General features: G+C 45.4%; 1 protein-coding gene across 8 annotated transcripts in view; it reads left to right on the top strand.

The window, feature by feature from the left end:
* The window catches only part of Mcc (MCC regulator of WNT signaling pathway), a 437,017-nt gene that overhangs the window by 368,290 nt on the left and 44,503 nt on the right, over positions 1-24,224 (top strand). For all 8 annotated transcript variants that reach the window (XM_074058872.1, XM_074058874.1, XM_074058871.1 and 5 more), the window contains 4 exons: positions 16,939-17,085; positions 17,975-18,064; positions 19,092-19,240; positions 23,842-23,982. In XM_074058872.1, the coding sequence (XP_073914973.1) occupies positions 16,939-17,085; positions 17,975-18,064; positions 19,092-19,240; positions 23,842-23,982 (527 nt within the window). The remainder of the gene's footprint in view (positions 1-16,938; positions 17,086-17,974; positions 18,065-19,091; positions 19,241-23,841; positions 23,983-24,224) is intronic.

Here is a 24,224-nt window from a genome sequence, read left to right as displayed (position 1 = left end):
GTAGCCAGGCCTGTTCCTGCACAGGAGTGAGAGATGTGGACAGGTAGAGCCAAGGGCAGTCCAGAATTTCACTGAATCTCAGTCTTGGGAGTCACCAGCCTCTTCCCATTGTAAAGTTGTTTTTCAAACTAGTTTAAAAATACTAAGATGGTTGGATGGATAGGAGGAGGGAAACAGGGGAAGGAAAGAAGGAAAAAGAAAAATATTTTTCTTGAGGGAGGGAGGGAAGAAATCCTAAAAGAAGAAAGGAGGGAGGGAGGGAAGGAAGGAAGAAAGAAAGAAGAACGCTTCTGGAAGGTAGGAGGGAGGATGGAAGAAAGAAAATAAAAACACTTTTCTGGAAGGAAGGGAGAAAAAAACACTTCTGGACAGAAGGAGGGAGGATAGGAGAGAGAAAAAAAACACAATTCTGGAAGGGAGGGAGGAGGACACTTTTCTCAAATCCTACGTCTAAGTGGCTGGTGAAACCACGTCAGGGCATTGATTCTGAGACTACTCTCCCAGGTGTACTCGTCTTCCCCAAGCTCAATTAAAATGTTCTTCTCTTAGGATAGTCTACTTTTAGAGTTGAAAAATGTAGATTTTTTTCCCCAATTTTTCCTACACAATTTTCTTTAACCTTCTAGTAACTGCTGTCACTTATTTATACTGAATCCAATGTAAAATATCATCTCTTCTAGTAAAGGCATATTAAAATAAAAGCCATATATATGTGTATGCATGTGCATATGTGTGTGTACCTACACACATGTGTGTATTTGTATACATACATGTATGTAGGTTTTCTTGTGTGTGCGCACAATTCCTGGTATTCACTCTGGGGCAGGATGACACAGTTTGAAAAGCACTTTGTTTAGGACCCATGTCCATTATTGAAGGCACTGATATTTCAGCATAGAAATATTGGGCGGAATTGTTTAAGCACTCAGTTTTCCAAAGATGTGGGATTTGTTTCTTTGTTTGGCTATGAGTTTGATCTGTGATCAGAGTGGGGGTGAAGAGAGGAATTCTTCAACAGGAAGCCATTCCTTCTGTTCTTCACTTTGAATTACTAGACCTACTTTGGTCTTTCCTGATCTAGGCAGTATTAGGGGGTTTCTTTTGAGTCATGCTCTGGCTGGTAGTTTTGTACACAAAGCAGAAGTAGGGGGAAGAATGCACTCCGTAGGTTCCACAACCTTCCCCCTTACTGTATCTCCCTAACCTGTAAAGAACGCCATGGGAGTAACTTGTTCCTCAGTAAGGTCAGCATGTGTGAATCATTCTGGGTTTTAATCCATATGCAACCTGCTTAGTTGTCATAATGTATGAATAGGGAGGAAATTACTATTTTTGAACGTCATCAACTCTGTCGTTTGTTTGTGGCTAATGTCGTAATTAAAGGGCAGCACTCCCACCTTTATCCGAATATCGACTCACATGTGCGAACGTGTTTTCAGTGCCCAGCTCTGTCTGCTCCATTCTCCACACTTGCATCAGCAGGTGGAAATCATCCCAGTCAGCAAAGGCTTTATCTAGAGATCCTGATGACATTCAGGGATGCCCACACGCCCCGTCATTTCCTGGTCACACCCCCGATCTTCATGACTAATGCCCTAACCAGGAACGTGCTTACACTTGATGTGTGTGTTGTGATGGTGCATGTTTTGTGGGGGTTATAGGTGTAATCAATAGGTTGGTCATAGATATAATCCCATACTGTGCTTTAGAATAAATTTCTTTCTCTAACTCAAGTCCCCAAAGCACAACAGAACCCTTGACTGTGACTGGCAAGAATCAAAGCCTCTCACCTCCATTGTTTGCTCCAACTCTGAAGGCCAGGCTTAAGAATCTGTAGGGTGGAGGTATTTACATTAAATACTCAGGCTCTGTATGCAGCCACACTTCCTGGGGTGGTAGCCTGGCCTGGAAAGTCACCAGGAGTCTTTACAGGATACCTAACCTTACTGTGCCGTAGTAAATGAGGATAACAATATTACCCAATGCAGAAAAATGAGGCAATACTCATAAAATAGTCACACAGTATCTAGCACATAGTAAATGCTCAGAAAACAAGTAGTACTTGCTTGGGATAAAATCCAGATTTCCATGTTGAGTGGTATGGAAAATTTAGCTCCATCCATGTTTTCTTCTTTTTTTTTTCTATAAGAATCCCTAGCTATTTGAACAATTCTACCATGGACATTGAATAATTGTATATACACACATGTATATGCATCTGATCACACATACACATCTTAGTCAAAATATTTCTTTTGATCATATTTACAACCTAAGTCTGTGCCATTAATAGGCTTTTATATGGATTTATATAATTTGTATTGTAATCACCTCCAAGTGGTAAAATTTCAAGGGACTTATATCTTTTACTGAACTGTGAATGTTCTCTGGAATTTATATACATATCTGTGAATTAAACTTCTTTGTCTTTATTTCTAGACAATTGTGGGTCTCAGAGAATTTTCCAGATGCCTTCAAATGCTAGTTGCCTAGATTTAAATGTTGAAAGCCTTTTGCCCTCACCACCTGCCCACTGTGGCCCATGCCTTGGGGAGGGATCTGCCCTTTGCCACTGGCCTTGTGTTCTGTTCTTTACCATGTGTAGCTTTGCAGGGAGACTGGTGTGGTTTCATTTTCAGCCCTGTGATGCTAAGTAACATGTGGCTGGTTTTGTGACCCTTCTGAGTCCACAGTTCATCAAAATTGCCTGAAAAGTGATTACAGCCATAATTTTTTTTCCTTTGCCACATAGATTGCATAGAATTTTAACTGACCAGATCAATATGATTGGTGCTTGCCCCCCGACTGCAATTAAACAAAGTGCTCTCTGGCTCTCTGTAGGTCTTCTGAGCCATGTTTAGGATTTAATTAAATTAGCTCTTTAATATAGTGAATTAACAAAGTGGGCTCCTTGGCAGAGCAGTAACTAAGGAACAACAGGCAGACAAATTTTATTATTGGTCCCTGTTCATTATTAAATCAGGTGATCACTTATTTCTGAATGCTCTGTAATATAATCATTTATTTCCTCACACTTAAGGAAGCAGGCTCAATCTAGCCAAGGCACAATTAATTACTCCACCCAGAAAGCACTTTGCCTGTCTTCCATTCACTTATGTGCTTCCTAAGCATGGTTGGTCACCTCTGTGCCAGACAGAGGGTTTCAAAGGTAAAGCCCTGACTTCAGGGCTACTGGGAGGCAGGCAAGTCACCAGGTCATTGCAATGGTGTCTGTCAAGTGGCAGTGATGAGGAACACAGAGAGTGCCCTGGGAAGTCACAGGAGAGACATGCAATGTCAGGGTATGGCTTCTCCACAGTCTTTATTTCTTACATAGATTAATTTTTTACCTAGATCAGCTGTGAAATATCCAAATTGATCAGCACTTTCCCCAATCTGTATGGAAAAGCAAACTTGATGGGATCACAAGGCATGTGAACCCAGACTTGAAACATAAATAGGCCACACGAGTTCCTTCTGAAACTTCATAGGTTATAGGTTTCTTCCTTGGGCTCTGGAGGCCAGGCTGGCTTCAGGCTTCAAACTCATAATCCTTTTGCTTGCCTGAATCTTGGGTTACAGGCATGTACCACCATGCCTGGCTTATTTTCTTTTAAGCTATAAGCAAGCACTCTAAACTCCTTTTTTAAAATTTATTTTATTCATTTATTATTATTATTATTACTATTATTGGCAATACTGGAGACTGAACTCAGGCCCTCACACTTGCTAAGTGGGCATTCTTCCACTTGAGCCTTGCCCTCCGCTCTTTTGGTTTTTAGCCTATTTTTTAGGTTAGGGTCTCCCTAACTTTCCCTTGGCTGACCTTGGACCATGATCTTCCTACTTCTGCATGTTCCATCACACTTGGCTAAACTCCACATTTTTAAATGGCTGCAATTGGGTTCCAAGGCCAGGAAGGGGATAAGGGAAATCCCATAGTGCTTCAGAGCCCTTTTTAGTCCCTTTCATGTCATCATCCTTAGCAGGAAGTAGCATCAAATTACTGATAACATAGCACCTTTGGAGGACAAGGAGCTAGGAAAGGAGACATGATAGGAAAAACATGGCTAGGAAGGGAGACATTTCCTTAAACATTATCATTCTCTAGTGATCCATTTACTCCATAAGATTTTTAAAGTAATAATCTTGTCATGTTCTCCTTTGGGCCACTTTTAAGTTTGTGATACGGCAGGAGAGACAGGGCTGCATCGCTTCTGCTCAGTCACATACAGCGAGATCAGGGTGGAGTGGGTGCCTAGTGCTGTTCTGCTCACCCAAGTGTGCGATACCCAGGGTCAAGGAACTCTCTGGCTGAGAGCAGGGCATCCTCTTTGAACTCGCCACTACCAAGTTCTGGCTGCACTGATGCCAGCCTCTAAATATGTAATATTTAGATGGAGTCCACCTGCAGTATTTACTGTCTCCAAAGACACTTGTTGATTAGAGGTTGTGTGTAAGGAATTGGAAAGAGTCTGTGTTACACAAAGGCCCACTTAGGGAGACAGGTGGACCTAAAAGGTTGGCTGTAGACTTCCTTATGTGCTTCTTCCTAGTAATTGACTTGTAGCCCGTAGTTCGCCCTAACTAGGAATGTTACAGGGCCAAACTGATGCAGCCAGAGCAGGATCTGGCTGGGAATCAGCCATTCTTTACATCCTCACTGTCTCCTATGATGTGCTAAGTCAGTATCTCTGTGATATTTTTAACAAAACGTCAGTCACGATGAGGATATTTCTGGCAGTGAAACAACTTAAGGTTGTGAGCTTAAGTACATTGACTCATCTGTATTTTACCTACAAACCTCTTCCAGCCCCATCTGTGTGGTTGGTTGGCCCCCCACACTCCCCCCTGCCTCTGCCATCATGCTTTTCCTCACCACAGTTCTGTGTGTGCAAACAGAACTGTGTATTTACTATGTACTTATCGATAATGTAAGTTTATATTTACTTTGTATTTACATGTGTATATGTACAAATATTTAAAACAGACCAGAACAACATAAACCAATATTATAATAGTTACTAACGGTGGGGGGGAAGGGGAGATACCTAATAGAGTAGGTTGAAAAGCACTTGAAGTTTCCTGTAATGTTCTAATTAACTTTTAAGTGAATCTGTTGTATGATTTTTAATATATAGAAGGACAAAAATGAAGGTAGAGCTCTAATACGCCACAAAAGTAACAGAGGCTAAATCTAGGCAGTGAAAGAATGTCACTGATTTTTTTTTTTTCTTCTTTGTATTCTTCCTTAGTTTTCCAGTTAAATTAACAAGGACTGGGAATGCAACTCAGTAGTGGAATGCTTGCCTAGCATGCCTAAGGCCCTAGTTCGAACCCCAGCACTACAGAAATAAAGTCCTTCAAGTTAATCAAACAAAAAGTGAAGTATGAAGTGTGGCGATCAATGCATATCTCCAGCTTTAACAGTATGATATTCATACACAAGCGGAGCCTTCTCTTTCGTTCTTTGAGGAACACAGTTCATTTCTTACTTGTTCCATTTCTTTCCAGGAATTTATTTACAGGATCAAGAAGAGGTTGGCAATTTTAGCTAGATTCAAATTCATAAAAGATTTGTAGAAAGAAGCCAGTCTCAGTACCCCCTTCCAGCCCTGATCCTGCCACGTGGGAGGAAGCTGAGAGGAGGGGGTATGACCCCCTTGTGTTCCTCTGAGCCCTAGTGTGGGATTTCAAGTGGCTCTTCTACTTTATCGGGGGTAAGCAACCAGATCTCAGCAGCATGGCGTACTATTTCTTGCTTACACCATTGTTCTGCAGAGATCTGGGGTTAGTTGCGTATCTTTGCTCCACACATACACTCAGGAACCCAGGCTGTTGGCCGCCCACCACCTAACACCTTACCGCAGAGGTCTTGGCTCAGCTCTGAAATGCCGTCATTCATTGCCCATTGGCCAGAGCTAGACAGATGACTTTGCCTAACCTTAAAGGGACAGAGACCATAGAAATGTGTCCAACATGTTGACTTACTTGGCTTAATCATGATTCCGTCAGAGAGAGAAGCAGACAGTCTCACACATCCATCTTGAGGAGACTAAACACGAGATCAGAATCCCATGAGCCCAGAGGCTCACAGAGTGCAGGGTGTGGGGTCACATTACATACCCTCATCTTGATCCTAAGCAGCTCTCAGAGGCAGGGTGTAGAGGAGCACTCCCTGGATGTGGGCCAGGAACCTCTCCAGGTATCCTTACGTTGTCCTCTGAAGGTGGAATGAGAGACACACACAGACAGACAGACAACCTTCTTATTGCCTTCTATTCCTGCCTGGCCTGTTCCTCTACAGGCCATGGTCTGGGGGAGAACCATGCTGTATAGAACTTGCCTTCCTCTGTCCAGGGCTACCTGAGGTGGAGTAGGGAAGGGAAGTCCATGAAGCCCCTGGGGACTTCAAAGGCTGGGAGACATTGGCTGACACCATACAGAACCCTCTGCTCATCTGGTGCAGAACAGGTCTATAGGAGGCAGTTTACCAATGCAAGCTCTGTGGGTTTATCTTTAAGGCTATATTAATGCTATTGACAGTTTTACCATCCTTTGAACAATTTCAGACTGAACATATCTCTCCCCTCCAATAGATGTGTCTAAGGGCAAAGCAGGACTTAATCCCTAACTTACAATAACTCTGAACGTGTTTTGGGCACTTGTGATGGATAATTTGTTTAGTCTGTGCCAGAATCCTGATAGGTATTTTTAGGGACAGAGATATTGAGACCTACAATTGAACAGTTGTACCAGTGTGAGTCAATGCCCTGTATAGCTATCCTTATCTCAACCAGCAAAAACTCTTGTTCCTTCCTATTATCGCTTATACTCTCTCTACAACAAAATTAGAAATAAGGGCAAAATAGTTTCTGCTGGGTATTGAGGGGGGGAGAGGGAGGGGGCGGAGTGGGTGGTAAGGGAGGGGGTGGGGGCAGTGGGGAGAAATGAACCAAGCCTTGTATGCACATATGAATAATAAAAGAAAAAAAAAAAAGAACAGTTATACCAGGTCTTTGCTGATGTCAACTCTTGGTACCAAACATTAGGTTCCAGTAACCTTTTTATGGGAACAGTGTTCACTTTTCTGATGTTTAGAATGCTCTCCTGTGTTCTTCTATTCATCCTTGTCCTCATTCTGTCCCCTCCTTCTACATAAACTAGTAGTTAGGAAACTATCCTGTCACAGTGACATCACTGTCTAATTTCTTAGGGCCCCACAGGTGCCCTTTTTGGCATCCTAAGACGACACTGAGTGAAAGGCAAGATGAGCTTGTTTCAGAAGAAGCTGTCCATGGGTAGTATCCAAGTTGGCTTGAGTCCAGCAGAGCATTGTTGAAAAAATCTCCTCCTCCCTCTGTAGAGTGAGGAAGCTTTGAGTGGGAACCTCGTCAGAGAACTCTCAGAGCTTTGGCTCTTCTGCCTGTTCTCTGGAAACAGTTCCCAGGTCCCCTACAAGGGCTGCGCTCACACCTGTGCCTTGGAAATAGTGAGGTAACTTGGCTAGTTTTGCTCCCTGGTCCCTGCCTCCCCTGTGCCTGTGAGCTGTGTCAGGCTAAACCCTGAGCTGTAAAGAAAGGGGCCAGCTTGGTTTGTGGGAAGGCAGCAGAACACTGACCTATTCCCTGGTGCACCTTTTGAGAAGCAGATTCAGGTACTTTCAGGGGTTGTAGAGCAAAAGAGAAAGTGACATACCTGTCAAACCTTAGGGAGATGGAAAGCCTGCTACACTGCTCTTCCTTCTATCTCGTGGTCTCTTCTGTTCCAACCTCCTGAAAATTGCTATTAACAGTAAAACAACACCTCCTAAAACACTTGTAGGAGTAGGTATATTTTCTATGATTAGATTGTGATTTCTCACTTACTTGGGGACTCTAAGAAAAGTCTTGTAAGTCTCCATTGAGAGAATGGTTCTGGGTAAAATGTAAGGCCTGGACTCCCAGCAGGCAGCTTTCCCTGTGGGGACGGGTGCCTCAAGTCCATTAGGTAGAGCCTTTCTGGCCCAGTGATTGTCACCTTTCCTTGGTGTAGGAATCACCTCACCCCAGCCAGCTCCATTCACAGCTCTGAATCACTTCCCAGGTGCCTGCAGTTCCAGCTACCCTGCTCACCAAGGCACACCACCAGCACAACAGGCTCATTCTTGGGTGTCTAATGATGACATCTCCAGTCCCACTCAGGACCCCATGCCACCTTGCACTCCTGTGGGTCCCTCATCTGTCAATCACATTCAAAGAAGACTTCAAGGCCAACCCTGTTGTCTTGTCTCAGTTCTTACAGTTGTCCTGGCTGCCTGTCTTATCCTTGCCCTGGCCTCACATCTTTGAGGAGTCTCCTGACATTCCAGAAACCATTCCATGCACACCCCACTGGGTGTGTGTGACTTTAGCAGCTCAACACCCCTCTTTCGTCTGTGCATGATAGAGCACAGTCCTGGCTCTGACTTTTGTATTTCCTGTCGTGTGTGTGTGTGTGTGTGTGTGTGTGTGTGTGTGATTGTGTGTGGTGTGTAATTCATTCCTGGGGACAGAGTGAAAGATTGATTATATTCCTCAGTTACAGGCATACTCATATAATCCTAGCACCTAGGAGGCTGAGGCAAGAGGATCGTGAGTTCAGGTCCAGCCTGGGCTACATAGTGAAAGACCCTGTCTCAAAAAAATAAAGTAAAAACCTGGTGCCAGTGGATCATTCCTATAATCCTAGCTGTTTGAGGGTCTGGGATCTGGAGGATCAAGGTTCAAACCCAACTGGGGCAAATAATTCAAGAGACCCCATTTGTAAAATAACCGGAGCAAAATGGGCTGGCGGTGTGGCTCAAGCCACAAGCCATAGAGTACTTGCTTTGCAAGTGTGAAGCCCTGAGTTCAAAAAATAAACCAAAAAATAAAATAATAAAATAAAAATAAATAGACATACTTACTGGTCTCAGCAAAGTCCCTCCTTTAAATTTATTTATTCCTTTAAAATCTCCTTCCCTTTCCCCATTTTGTGTGTGTTCTTGTAAGACACTGTTTTTCTGTGTTGTTTTTAGTTTATATACATGTTTCTTTGCTATAGTTCTCCTTTATTTTTTTCTCTGTGGCATACTCATTGTGAGATCTGTCCATGTAGCTGTTTGTATGTCTAGTCCAGTGTATCCCAGGGCTTCTAGGACTCCATGTGGCCAGCCTCACACCAACTGACTGACAACCAGGTTGTTTCCTTCCTCCCTCTTCCCACAACCATAACCCCAGGGCATATTCCCCTCACTTGTCCCTTCTGGTCCTCTGGGAATTTCTCTAGGTCCATGTCCAAGAGTAAGATGACTGAATCCTTGGGTGTGTGAATTTTTTTTTTTTTTAAACCAAATCCTGCTGGCGGCCTTCTGGAATGGCTGGCCAGGCCATCTGCTCAGCCACAGTGCGAGATGGTGGCCCTGCCCTGACGTCACTACTGGTTCTTGTACTTACCCTTATTTCTCTCATTTCATTGGAAGTCCTTTTAGCAATATCTATGAGGAAAAATTCTTTGTGTGTGTGTGACTGGGATTTGAACTCAAGGCTTCACATTTGCAAAGCAGGCACTCTACTGCCTGAGCCATGCCTCTAAGTCCATTTTGTTCTGGTTATTTTGAAGATGGGGGCATCTTTCGAGCTATTTCTCCTGGCTGTCTGGAACCACAATCTTCCCAGTCTCATCTTCCTAAGTAGACAGAATTATAGGAGTGAGCCACCAGTGTCCAGCAAGTGATAAATTCTTAATCTTTTTGCCCACATTTTCACAGTTTCTTATGAAGTTAATTTTAAGTTAATATATGAAAGCATAACATTTGTACATTTTAGTGGAGCACCATGTGATGTTTTGATACACGCACATTGCATTATGTTTAAATCAGGTTAAGCATGTCTCTCCAGCTTTTTCAAGTTTGCAGTACGCATCCTTAGTACCCCTTGATCGACCCATGTCCTCCCTATCTCCCTAACCCCCCACCACTGGCCCCTGGTAACCTCTGTTCTGCTGTCAACTTTATGAGATCAGCTTTGTTTATTCTACATACAGGTGAGACTGTGTGGTGCTCATCTTGTCTTTCTGTGCCTAACTGACTGCATTTAACATAATGTTACTGCAAATAGGACTTCATTCTTTGTTATGGCTGAATAGTATTCCATTGTGTGTACCACATTTGTTTTATCCATTCATCAGTTGACAGGTTGTTTCCATTTGTTGGCTGCTGTGAATAGTGCTACACTGAACCTGGGTAGCACCTGTCTCTTCAGTGTACAAATTTCATTTCATTTGGGTATAGAGCCGTGTGTGGGCTTGCTGGATCATATTATACGTGTATTTTTAATTTTTTGAGGAACTCCATACTGTTTTCCCTATTAGCTATACCAATTTGCATTTTCACCAACAGCATTCAAGGGTTCCCTTTTCTCCACATTCTCACCAGCACTTGTCATCTTCAGTCTTTTTTGATATTAACCATTCTTATGGGGAGAGAGTAATAAATTATTAACCTTTGAGGTTGTCTTCCTCCCCACCCCACACACTGTTTTTTTTATTATTATTATTTTTATTTATTCATTTATTTTTATTTATATGTGTATACAATGTTTGGGTCATTTCTCCCCCCCTCTCCCCACCCCCTCCCTTACCACCCATTCCATCCCCTCCCTCTCCCCCCCACCTTGATACCTGGCAGAAACTATTTTGCCCTTATCTCTAATTTTGTTGAAGAGAGAGTATAAGCCATAATAGGAAGGAACAAGGGTTTTTGCTAGTTGAGATAAGGATAGCTATACAGGGAGTTGACTCACATTAATTTCCTGTGCATGTGTGTTACCTTCTAGGTTAATTCTTTTTGATCTAACCTTTTCTCTAGTTCCTGGTCCCCGTCTCCTATTAGCCTCAGGCCAATGCAACCCAGGGATGCATTGTGTAGTGTTAAATCAGGGTAAACCCATCTGTCTCCTCCACATTTTTCATTTCTTTGTGATGAAAACACTCAAAATTCTTCCTTGTAGCTTTGTGAGATAGCAGAATATAATTGTTACCTGTAGTCACCCTGTCACTACCTTTAGTCACCCTGCCAGGCAATAGCACATACACCATGACCTCTTGTTTCCATCAAACTGAAACTCAGTGCCTATGGCTGGGTCTTTTCGCTTCCCTCCTTCTCCACCAACCCCGGCCTTTGGTCACCACCATTCTAACAACTCCTGTGAGATCAGCTCTGAAATATCCTGCATCTCGCCTCCAATAGAGACTTATCACAGACTTAATAGCTCACAGCAACTCAAATTTGTTATTTTACCATTCTAGACACAGAAGTGTGGCATGTGTCTAGGTGGTGGCAGAACTGCATGGCTCTGGAGGCTTAAGAGTCTGTCCCTGTCCCCATCCCCCATCCCACCCTTCAAAGTGGCCAGAGGTAGCCAGCACTCCAAGACTTCACTCTTCTTCCAGCATCCTGGGCAGCAGCACAGGGTCTGGAACTCTACTGGCAATCCTGCCTCACTTCTTCAAGAACTAGACAACCCAGCCCATCTCCCCAGCCCACACTCTGTGTGCAGTGTCAGGTAGCTGACACAGGTTGGGGCGGGGGGCAGGGGGTTGATTGTCTGAGACTCAAGGGGCTATAATTTGGCCCACCACAGTGGTCTCTCTAGACATTAGATTTAATGCTGACAGTTTTTTTTTTTTTTAGTGATACTCAACAGATGTTCTCAAGATTCTTAGTCAACATGAAAGGTGCTGGTGATATACTAGTGAATAAAACAGGCCACACCTTGCCCTCTGAGCCTAAGGTATCTGTCATAAATGGCTTTTAACTTTTGATATCTGGCCAGGTGCAGTGGTGCACTTCTGTAATCCCAGCACACCACCACAAAAAACCCCACAAGATTTGGTATCTGCCTATTTTTGTTGTATCATTTCTTATTGTTTATGAAAATTATTCCTTTTATCTCTTTAAACATCCAAAATGTACCTTCTGGGCTGGGCTCATCTCCTGCTTTAGGCAGCTGGCTCCTCTCTCTGCACCTATCTCTGCATGTTTGGATGTCTGGCAGCTTCATATCCTGGATTCCAGATCACGGCGAGCAGAGTCTCCTGACTTCTCATGGTAGTGGGTGATTTGCAAATTTGGTTTCTGAGCTATTAGGGGGTGTGTGGCAGAATCCAGTCCAGTGTTAATGTCAGTGTACAAGATTGGGATCCCTGCACTCACCCAAATGTGTTTGAGCGTTGATTCTTACAGTTGTCCAACCTGATAAGTCCCCGCGATTCCTTCTGTCCTCAAGGAGGGATGGAGGACACTTTCAGTCCACCTTTCACAGATGTGTGGGGCAGGAAAGCTCCAGAATTGACTGGGGAAGGGGCAGCTTAGCTCACACTGCCTGACTGGCAGGAGCCCACTCCCTGTCTCCTGCCCACCCCCATCAGCACCCCAGGTCCTCGTACTCCACATCCTGCCCAGCAGCACCCCGTCTTCCTGTCCCCGCAGTTCTCATCTGACACCTGGAGAGTTGACTTTCTTTTAAACCTTGGCAATGAATTTCCTTCCCATCGTTTCTTTCCATGGGTTGTTAATAGGACTGTACGTTGACTTCAGCCAAGACTGTCATGTACTGGAAATTTTCCATAGTTCCTGAACAACTGCAGAACGGTAACTTCTGAGAACCCATTTTCAGCACTGCTTCTTATCTTTGTCCTTCGTGCTGTGTGCCAAAGTGGAGCCAAAACCCTGCACTCTTCCTCTGGGTAGTTTGGACACATCACAGAATGTCTTTCATTCTCTGCTTTTTAAAAAAATCTTTTTTTTTTTTTTTTTTTTTTTTTTGCAGTATTAGAGTTTGAACTCAGGGTCTGCACCTTGAGCCACTCCACCAGCCTTTTCTTGGTGATGTGTATTTTTGAGATAGGGTCTTGCAAAGTACTTCCCTGGGCTGGCTCCGAACCACGAGTATCCTGATCTCTGCCTCCTGAGTAGCTAGGATTATAGGCGCCTGGCAGTCCTTCCTCATTCTTTACTATTATTTTAATGAGGTCTCCAGAGTTAGAGGACCGTTTCCTCAGTCTAGTCTTGAATGAGAGTTTGGCTGAGCACTCAGTGTTGCTGGGTAAGCTTGCTTTTATTCTTTTCTCTTTTGGTCCTAGGTTATCCTTCCTAACATCTGACATCTGCTAATTCCATCCCTCCCCGCGCCCCATGCATAGCAAAAACACAGAAACCGTCAGATGGGAGTCCCTCCTCCTTCTTCAGTCTGCAAACTCACCCCTCCTACTGCCTTTCCATACCTCTTTCCTTTCCTTCCAGAGAAAAAGGTTCCCCCTCTTCCAGCCCTCCACTCACCCTTAGCCCTGGGAGCTATTCATGGGGCCCTGTCCCTACCCCACTGTCCTTCCTCCTTCCCAAACCATGTCCATACCCAAAATTCTGAAATCTTTACATTCAGCTCTGATCAACTTCCTTTGGATTTTTATTTCTAATTGTCATCTGAAAAATCTTTGCTCCCATCCCAGTGGTTGTCAAATTCAGCCTGTCCACAGCTGACAACTTCCTATCTCTGAAAAACTCAGCTCCTTCTTATGTCTTCCTGACTGTGATGTTGTTACTATGACCCGTATGTCACCGCAACTACAAGTTTGGGTGGTTATTTTACTTGCTTGAATATTTTTAGAACTCTATTGACAGATCCAATAACCACCAGCCACATAAGACTACTTAAATTTGAATTGAAATTAATTATAATCAAGTATAATTTGAAAGTCAGTTTCTTGTAGCAGGTGCTCTGTAGCCTCATGAGTCCAGTAGGCTTAGCTTGGTTCTTGATTAGCCCTGACTCCAAAACACAGATTTTGTAACAGGAAACATACTTGCATTCATAAAAATATCTTCAAAGAACACAAACATGGAAGCTTAAAACAACATAAATACATTCTTTCAAAGGAGTCCAGGAGTCCAAAATCAAGGTGTCAGCAAATGGCCACATTTTCACAGGCTCCAGAAAAGAGTCCTTCTTTGTCTCTTCCAACCTCTGGTAGCTCCTGGCCTTCATTGGTTTAGGGCCATCCTCTGCCCTCTGTCCCCATGCTTTGTGTCTGTCCCTCAGTTTCCCTCTCCTTTCGGTTCTAAGTGTGCTACTCATTGGGTAAAGCCTACCCTAAATCTGGAATGTTTTCAGGTAGAGACCCGTAATGACCCATCTACAAAGACCCTATTTTGAAAACAACAAAAAAATCCCATTAACAGATACTGTGGAGTAGAATTTGAGCATACCTTTTGGAGGAACACAATCCAGCCCATTTCAGTAGGTGACAATGTCACTGAGGGCTCTGATACTGTATCTGCCCTTCCCCTAAGCCTTCCTGAGCTGACTCAGCAAACACGTAGCCCTCAGTTCTGTGCATTTATTAATTAATTAGGATCCCCACACCAAATTAAGATGGGGAGAAGGCTGTGTAACCCATGCAGTTGTCTCTTTCCATGATTGGCTTACTACACCCTTTGGCTAGATCCCCACCCCCTACTGCCTAACAATTACTAAATAATTAAGCATAGCCCAAAAGAAACATGCTTGCTGTTCTTTAGTTTTTAAAGACATTCCCTGGATCTAAGCTTTTAAACTGAGAAAGAGTATTTAGATGAATTTTAAGCACACATGCACGTACACACACCATGGGAAATCATCACAGATAATTGTCTCTACACAGTTAGAACACAGGTTCTTTTTCTGTTTTGATTTGCAGTGTCATATACCTCATCCACAGAGAACATAGTTCCCTTTTGTGATCAGAAGAGTAAACATGTCTATAAAACATGGCTAGTTTTAATGAGGTGGTTATGAATTGTCCAGGACGATTTGTATTTTTAAAAAAGCAAGATGAGTAGGCCAATGGAGATTCTAGCAATAGGCCAATAGCAATAGCGATTGTTTTACATGCAGTTCAGACACTGTTTGAGTCTGAAGTGATGTTGACATTGTTAATTATTCAGGACCTCATCAGACTTTCGTTGCAGTAGAAATTGAGAGCAAGTCTACCCCCAGTGCCTGATGGGAATGTGGGCCTTTTCCCTTTGTGTCATCATGAACTGTCCATACCGACATTGTTCTTAGTGTTTTGGAGACCAATCCAGAATGACCCTTGTCAGCTCTCACCAGGAATGCGGTTCGGCTCTGGCAGGCTCATCTGTGCACTGTTCTGGGGTGGGCCCCACGCTCCCATCAGCTCACAGTTCCTGGAACACAACAGAGTGTGAAGGCGCTTTTGAGCTGTTTCACTATTGAAGGCAATTTGCTCCGAGTGAATCTCCCTATTTTAGGCTTCTAATATGTTGATAAATTATTGAAATTTCAATTACTTTGGGTTCCCAAGTTAGCAGGGTGTAGACATTTCATCTGAAAAGCTTTCCAGTAGCTTTTAGACAACAGGACTGCGTTCTTGTTCTCTGCCCTTGCCTGGAAGGGCTGTAGCGCTCTATATGAGACTAAAGAGCATGGTGGCCTTGAGCGGACCTTAGGTCAGCTGCCTACCGTGTGGTCCCCTGACCTGCAATGCAGCATCAGCTTCTTTTGGGAGCTCATTAGATATGAAGTTTCCTGGCTTATCCAGACCCACTGATTCTGAACCCCTGCGGGTGTTGCTCTGGAATTTGTTTTGACAAGCTCTGGTTCACTATAAAATTTGGAAAGTCATACCTTAAATGTCCAAGTGCTCCTTCTTCCCCAGGGAGTCTGGTGCCCATCCTTCCCTAAGGACCTTTGAGTGCTGCTGTCATTTTACCCTTAAAGAAAGACACTGAGCTCTGATGATAAAACTGTGAACAAGGTTATCAAGAAGACTCACTTCTAGCAACGGTCTGTCCTTATCCGAAACACTTCTTCCCCTGGAAGTCACAGAGCCATAACCACAAAAAAGCAGGATTTGGACATGTAAATTCTGTGCAGTTAAATGTGTGTCTTAAATGTAATCCAAGGGCCCTTTCTTTTTTTTTTTTTTTCTGTACTGGATTTTGAACTCAAGGCCTACACTTGAGCCACTCCACCAGCCCTTTTTTTATGAAGGGTTTTTTCAAGATAGGGTCTCATGAACTATTTGCTCAGGCTGGCTTCGAACCACACGCCTCCTGATCTCTGCCTCCTAAGTAGCTGGGATTATAGGCATGAGTTACCAGCCCCCAACTCTGGGTTTCTTTTTTATGCAGAAGGTCAACGTTCATATTCCTTCCCACTGCTCCAGGGGCATTCCCATCCCAAGTCACTTGAGGGGAAAGCTGCTGGTGCCCTTTCTGTCACTGTCCCTTTGCCTCACCTTCAACTCCATGAAGACATTGCTTCTAACTCACACAATCTCAAATAACTTGCAGTTCTTCAAACACTGCCATAACAGGTGCTGTTCCTCCCCTGCCCCCACCCATTCTACAGCCAAAGCCAGCTCCTTACCTGTTCCCCTGTAGGACGAGGCTCAAGCACCACTGCCCAGCTGGCACTCTCTGACCCGATGCCTGTTGTAGCAGCATTCTCCCTCTTTTCTGCAGCCTGGCGCACTAGAGATAGGTGGTTATAGCCCTTGGGTGCTCTTGTGTTGAGATTATTTGTCTCTCTCCTCCCTTGGACTCCATGGGGGTAGAAAGGGCATCCCACTCCCTTGTCTGCACTGCCCATCCCAGCACTGGGCACCCTGGGGCTTCATGAACAACCGTTCATTCATGGTGGGCATCATCCTCCGGCAAAAGCTTCCAGTCCTAGGTAACACATTCGCCTCTTTCTTATGAAGGACAGATGGTGGCCAGTTGCGGGTCCGGTTAAGGATACAGTGACGTAAGTGGGTTTACCCACTTAGTGTTGCATCGCAGCTGTAAGAAGAGTCTTGCCATCCACCCAGCTGGCTCTTTTGACCTTTGGCCAGGGAAGCCAACCCTGTCTAACCTGTCAACCATTGTGCTTTCAGGTTCGAGAACTCCAAACCCGACTACAGAGCGTGCAGGCCACAGGCCCCTCCAGCCCTGGACGCCTCACTTCTGCCAACCGCCCAATTAACCCCAGCACCGGAGAGCTGAGCACCAGCAGCAGCAGCAATGACATTCCCATCGCCAAGGTGAGTTCCTGGGGACGGGACTGATGGGCAGGAACACTTTATGTTATCTGAAAGCACCAGCCGCCTCCCAGCCACCACAGTGCAGGCATGTCGCTGGCACAGCCAGCCTGGAGCCTCCCTGGGGACTGAGCACAGGCTTCCCACGCTGAGCTGCAAGGAGAGATAACCCACTAATAGTTTGAATTCTCTGTCGGCTGCAACCCGGACACCGGCTCTCGTTAATCAGCCGGCTGGAGAATGTCACAGCTGACAAGTCATTGTGGAGACTGAGGCGTTGTGTCAAGGGCTATAATACCTCAAGGTGGATGAGTAGTTGCTGTTCAGGACTAAGGTTCACCCTGAGCCAGTGGTCTCCCCACTCATGAGACTTGACAGCTCCACCAACCAAAGAAATACATCATGAGGGGCAGGCTGTGGCAATTGAAGAAACAGCCCTGCCCATTCTGTCACAGTCCCCCAGGCCCTATGGCAGTGTCCCACAGAGAGACTGTGCCTCTTGTGTGGCAGTCCTACTGGTCTCCACAAACTGTCAAATTTAGTAAGTTAGGTGAAACCATTATTTCTTAACCCAGAGGTAATTTAGTCTCCCCCATGGAACATTTTGGATGATCTCAACTAGGGTGTTACTGGCAGAGCCAGAGGTGCTGCTAAAGATCCTGTGAAAGACAAAATGCCCCCACAACAAAGAGCAAACTAATCCATAGTGTTAGTAGTTCTGACTGCTCTGCACTCAGCTGAGGGTAACAGGATTGGACCGTGGAGGTGTTTTCAGGACAGTAAGCAATTAGTTTAAGGAGTGGCTCAATTGTGGTCCTTGTTAGCATGGTCTCCGTAATTTATTGAGGGGGGGATGGTGTGGTTTTTTTCTGATCATTGTTTTGTTTTTAAGATTGCTGAGAGGGTGAAGCTATCGAAGACAAGGTCCGAATCTTCTTCATCTGATCGGCCAGTCCTGGGTTCGGAAATCAGTAGCATTGGGGTGAGTGTTGGTGAGAGGCAAGGCAAGAAGGCATCGGCAGACCCCCACGGACACTGGCTTCTGGCTGACAAAAACTTCCAAAGTCCACCTCCAGGAAGCCAATTAATGATGATAATAAATCACACCCATTTCTTTCTATGGGGTCAAATTAAAATGTAGACTGGTTTCCACATGGTGAATTACTTCTCCAGCTAATTTAAGGAAGATTTTCTCCACCCTGCTTGAAATCTTCCAGAAAGAAATGATTTCTGTCTCGTTCCTGGTGACAATGATGAAAGTCTTGAAGTATCTGTTTTATATCTCCCTTCACTCGAGACTAAGGGAGCCATGAAACTCCACAAAAACCGTGCATTTGGCACATCCTTCTTTAAAAGGGAACTTGCTCTGTGGGAGAATGAATGCTGCCTTTGAAGTAAAGCCCTGTGCTAGCATAGACCAGAACCTGCCAGTTCAGCGCTGTGGTCTTCAAACCCCTGGGGTGTCACAGCTAATGCGTGGTGACAAGGGAGTAATTTTGGTTCCATAAGGGATATCTTTTAGGATCAGGCCTTAGGATGGGAGAGCCAGCTATTTGATCCTGAGGTGCTGAGATGGGGAGCCAGAAAAGCAGGACCCTAATTTAAAATTTTGCACTGAGCTAAATTTGCATGCAGTCAGATTCTGAGGCAAAGCTGAACTGTGAGAATAAAGGACACAGCCTCCCTCTTTGGCTACAGTAACCAGAGACAAAGGCCTGGAGTGGCAGGGAGCTTGGCATGAGGGAAAGAAGCCCAGACTGTGTTCAGCATCCAAAATGTGAGGGTCTCTGGCTGCCCAGCATCTCCTGTTTTGGGGAGCAGCTGCGTGTCGATCCTGTCTTCTGTACTGCTTTCACACTAGTCAGTTCCTATGCTAGAATTAGATTATACAAAGTGAGCCCTGTCAGGGTAGCTGTCCTGGTGCCAGACTCTCAAGGACTCTTTGCTTTATATTGTCTGTAGAAGGTATGCTGGGGGCCAGTGGGAATTAATATTCATTCGTTATACAGGTATCCAGCAGCGTGGCAGAACACTTGGCCCACTCCCTTCAGGACTGCTCCAACATCCAGGAGATCTTCCAAACGCTCTACTCACACGGCTCAGCCATCTCCGAAAGCAAGATTAGGGAGTTTGAGGTGGAAACTGAACGGTTGAATAGGTAAGGAGCAACGCGCCATATTTGACTGGCAGACAGGAACTGGTTCTCCCCTCCCTTTCTGTAGGCTCATTCAGGTTGACTTGTGAATTGTGACCTGGAGTAAGACCGTCAAGCTGCTGGGGCTCTTCAAACTCTAAGAGGTCAGAGGAGTGCCTGCTGCAGTCAGGGCTGGCTGCACAGGGCTGTGACCTACGTTCCCCCAAGGCTCCTGCTTCAAAAGACTCCATGCATGCTTTCCTGCTTCCCTAATAATTTATGAACAAGGGGCCCTGCTTTTTCATTTTACCCTAGACCTTGCAAATTACATAGCAAGTCCTGGAGCAGCCCATGGGAAATGTCAAGTAGGTCACAGATGGCTGCCAAGTGTGCAGGCCTGTGCTACAGAGGGCCACAGAAGGAAGTCCTGGAATGTTGAGTCAGCGTCCTAGGGGCGCCTGCAACTACCAGGAAGTGGCAGAGGCAGTCTGGTGACGTTCCTCGTCTTGGCCAGCAGGCTGGGCCAACTCTCTCTGCTCTTCCACCATAATTTTATTTATGGTGTTTGTCATCATGCCCAAGCCTGAGTCCCTATGTCCTTTCCTAACTGTCCAACTTACAATAAGTTTACCATATGCCCGGTTTCGTGGATTCTACAATGGAGATTGTCTGAGTTTGCACCCCTGCGTCTTGGCAAAGACTGGCTTCTATATACTCTCGGTGATAAGGGAGAGAGGCTGAAAAAGCTAAGAAGGACCAGAGCCAAACCACGATAACCACTCTGACTCAGACGGATTCCATGGTGGTATATGGCCTGCTGAGCCATATCCAAGTGTGGTATGGCTGCCTTGACCTACCAGTGTTGAGAGGGAGAGCACAGAAGGACTCGCAGGGCTTATGAGCTAACCAGGAAGAAATGTGGACACCATTCCCGTCCACATGCTTAATTCCATTCCTCTTATATATGGCAAACCTGAATCAATTAAATTAGTATACTAGTCCTGCCTGACTCAGGGCTGTTTAATATGGACTGTGACAACGAAGGAAATGTGACAATCTAGGTCATTTTATATCTTTGAAATGAAATAGCTTCCTTATTAGGTCCTAAATACTTCAGTGACAATCCTCATAATTCCCCCATAGCAGGAAAACAGAAGCAGTATTCTGAGGATCTCTGGCCTGGGAGTGCTTACAGATCAGATCCCATGTGCTCTTCAGGGAGCCCCTGTCTCCTGTCTCCTGACTCTGGGATGTAACAAGCCTGCTTTGTGGCTGAAGTTGGAGAGGCTCCTTGCTTCTCAGTTCTGTGCATCCAGGAGAGGTCAAAGAAAGGGGAAGTATTTGGTGTTTGTAGCTCATGGTATCAGGGTGTACAGCAGCTGGCCACGGGCTTTCACAGAAAGTCACTTAATCTTCAAGTTGGGCCATAAGGGTCGTCTCATTTTGCAAATGGGAAAACACAGGCTTTGAAGTTGGAAGTTGAGTAACTTCGGATTTCTTAAGTAACTGAGGCAAAATCCCAGCCTCTGCCCTTTGACCTCACTCTGTTGTCTTCTGTGTGATCATAGCTATAGTTGGAACCCAGGGGTTTCTCAGAAATAACCTACCAGTGTCCCGATGCCTGTCATTTGACTACCTATATCACAGCTGAGGTGTCCTGCTCTGATAAATGCTGACTTGTGACTGGGAGTCACAGAGGGGTGGGATTCCTGCTTGAAAGCGCGTTTCCTCATTGGACACACCCGTGTAAAGCAAAGTGAACAGACAAGATTCCTGGTCCCTGGACCTTACATTCTCTGAGAGATAAGATATCAAAGCTCCAAGAAGGAGATAAATAGACACTAGCAGAATAATGGGGAGGACTGTTTCTCTGGGGATTTTTTTGTTATTGCTTTCGTTGGTTTTCTTTTGGCGGGACGGTGCTAGTGATTGAACTCAGGGTTATATATGCTAGGCAGGCAGTGTACCATTGAGTCAGGCCTCCAGCCCTTTTTGCTTTACTTATTTTTCAGGTAGGGGTATCAGTTTTGCTGGGGGCCGGCCTTAAACCATTGTCCTACCTATCCCTCCTGCCTGCCTAGCTGAGATTATGGGAATATGCACCATATCCAGATTGTTTTTTGAGATGGGAGTTGGGAGTCTCTCGTTTTTTGTTTTGTTTTGTTTTGTTTTTGTTTATCACTTGGCTGGTCTCCGAGCGCAATCCCCCTCCCAACTCCACCTCTTCATGTGGCTGGGATTACACTTGGCTCTGGTTGTTTTATTTATTTATTTTTTTATTTTGTGGTGATGGTGACTGAATCTAGGGCCTTGTACATGCTAGGCAAGTGCTCTACCACTAAACTCTACACTTCCGGCCCAAGGATTGAGTTTTGAGAGATGGTAAGGGAAGATGTCTCTGAAGAGGGGAGGTTTACATTCAGATTTTAAGTGAAAAAGGAGAAGTCATGTGACATACCAAAGAGAGTTTTTTGGGCCAATTTAACAACATCCAGGCTGGAAAAAAGTTGAGTGGAGGAGGAACTGTGCAAGGAGCAGGGGAACCTGGGTGGGGCAGGGAAAGGAGGAGTTACAAGAGGTAAGGTGGCTGAGAGGCAGGGGCTGGCTTGGAGATGCATTTTGATGCCTTGGACAAATTTCACTCTTTAAGTGTAATGGAAGTCATCAGAGGTCTTTAAATAGAGCAGAACAGGATCTGAGCTACCTTCCAAAGCTCACTCAAGGCAGAGAGGTAAACCACAGCGGGCCATGCCAGTCCCAGATACAAGTGATGGCAGAGGTGGTGGAGATCCTGGCTGCATTCAGTCGGGAGTCAAGAGAAAGGACTTGTCTCGGAGATGACTAAGTATCACGCTCAATCTGTCGTGTGGGTGGCATTTACCAAGATGGGGGAAGAGTTTGGGGAAAATCGAGAGCTCCCTCTTGGAGTGTTGAATTGGAGGTATCCTGTGACCCCCAAGTGGAAATGTCAGGAGGTATGTGGAGCTCAGAGAGGTCCAGGCTAGAACATTTTGAGAGCCACAGGAACAGAAATGCCTCTTATAGGACTGGGCATAGTGCCTTGTGCCTATAATCCCAGCTACCTGGGAGTTGGAGATGGGGAGGATCATGGTTCAAGACCAGCCTGGGGAAAAAGTTAGCAAGTTGCCATCTCAACAAACAAGCTGTGCAGTGGCACTTGGCTCTGGTCCCAGCTACACAAGGAACAAAGGTAGGAGGATCGTGGTCTGGCCCCAGGCAAAAGCATGAGATCCTATCTGAAAAATAAGTAAAGACACACACAAAAAGAGTGGTTGGGAGCCTGGCTCAAGTGATAGATTGCCTGCCTAGCAAACAAGCACAGACTCCTCAGTTCAAACCTCACTACTGCCAAAATAAATAGATACAAGCCTCTTTAAATCATGGCTTGATAAAATGACCCCTGGGTTGAGAGTATTGGCAGAGGAGGGGACCTTGGACTGAGATCTGAGGAATCTCCAGCCAACCTCACAGTTTTTATAGGGAACAAGGGGGCAGAGAAGAAATGGCCTCTGAGGCAGACGAAAACCAGCAAGGACACCGTGACCTAAGCAAGGGAGTCATTTGCATCAGGAACACTCTGCACTTGGCCACATGGAGGTCTGTGATCTGGGTACACGAGGGCATCCAGTGAGCATGGACTAAATGTACACTGAGCTGGCAACGAGGTGGGGGCAGTTCAAGATGTCAAAGGAGACGGGCTGAGCAGTTCCTTCTTTTAACACTTTGCCTTGGCTTGACTTTGGAGTTGGCAGTTGTCTTAGTTATGCTCTCACCAGATGTCTCCATGTAGGTGACAGTCTCCATGTGCTGCTCTCAGATGTATAACTCTGAGATTTATCCCCACACCCCTTAACATGGCAGGAGTCACTTGGTGTTTTGTGGGTGTGAAACCCTGACTCTTGAAGACTCAGGGAAAATGAACCCTCACTCTCAGAGCTCAGGAAATGGAGAAGCTGAAGATTTGACTTTGTGATCATCTCATCTGCCCTGCATCTGATAAAATCTAAAAGTTCTCCCAGCAGGGAGCCCAGTTCTGCCCAGCCTGGAAGGGGCTTGGGATGTGATCACCATTCTGGTCCACTGCCCATCAGGACCCTCGGGGATAGCTTCTTGTCCACTCACTCTTCATCCCTTGCTTCGCATGTGGTGTGGGGTTAGGAGCACAGGCTGTGTGGCAGAACTGCCTGGGTCAAATCCCAGGACAGTGTTCTTCACCTGTCTCTTGCCTCCATCTCCTGGTTGGGACACGGACCACAGTGCTCAACTCAGCAGGCTCCTGGGAGGAGGACTGAACGCAGCTTAGCCAGTAGCTGTTACCAGGATGCTGTGAGTCACTTGTCCCATGCAGGGAGGGCATTATTTTGACATCACACAGCTGTTGCCTTCCTTCACTTGTCCCCAGGGCCTCCCATGGGTGCCTGACATGTGGCATTTGAGTATCATAGGCTGTGCAGGAAATAACCAGTGCCTACTTTTTATTTCTTATTCACACAGAATTCAGTGATTCATTTATTTACTTGTCCCCATCTTTGCATACATCTAAATGACACAACTAAAATCTTGGCGAATGAACAAGTGGGAACGAGATTTTTCTTCCTCCACAGCCGTATCGAGCACCTCAAGTCCCAGAATGACCTCCTGACCATAACGCTGGAAGAATGCAAAAACAACGCTGAGAAAATGAGCATGCTGGTGGGGAAGTACGAGTCCAATGCCACAGCGCTGAGGCTGGCCTTGACCTACAGGTAGGGGAGGTCAGAAATACACCTGGAGGAACCTCCTGCATGCAGGTAGAATCCCAGCTTTTAGATGACGTAAGGAAGGCCGGGTGCTACTCAGGAGGCAGAGATCAGGAGGATCATGGTTCAAGGCCAGCCTGGAGAAAAAGTTCATGAGACCCCATCTCAACAAGTACCTGTCATTCCAGCTACTGGGAAAGAGTAATAGGAGGCTTGAAGTCCAGACTGGCCTGGGTGGAAAGTGAGAC

The sequence above is a fragment of the Castor canadensis genome, chromosome 16 (assembly GCF_047511655.1).
Source record: "Castor canadensis chromosome 16, mCasCan1.hap1v2, whole genome shotgun sequence".
Taxonomy (NCBI): Eukaryota; Metazoa; Chordata; class Mammalia; order Rodentia; family Castoridae; genus Castor; species Castor canadensis.
This window is presented reverse-complemented; position numbering and strand designations above follow the sequence as displayed.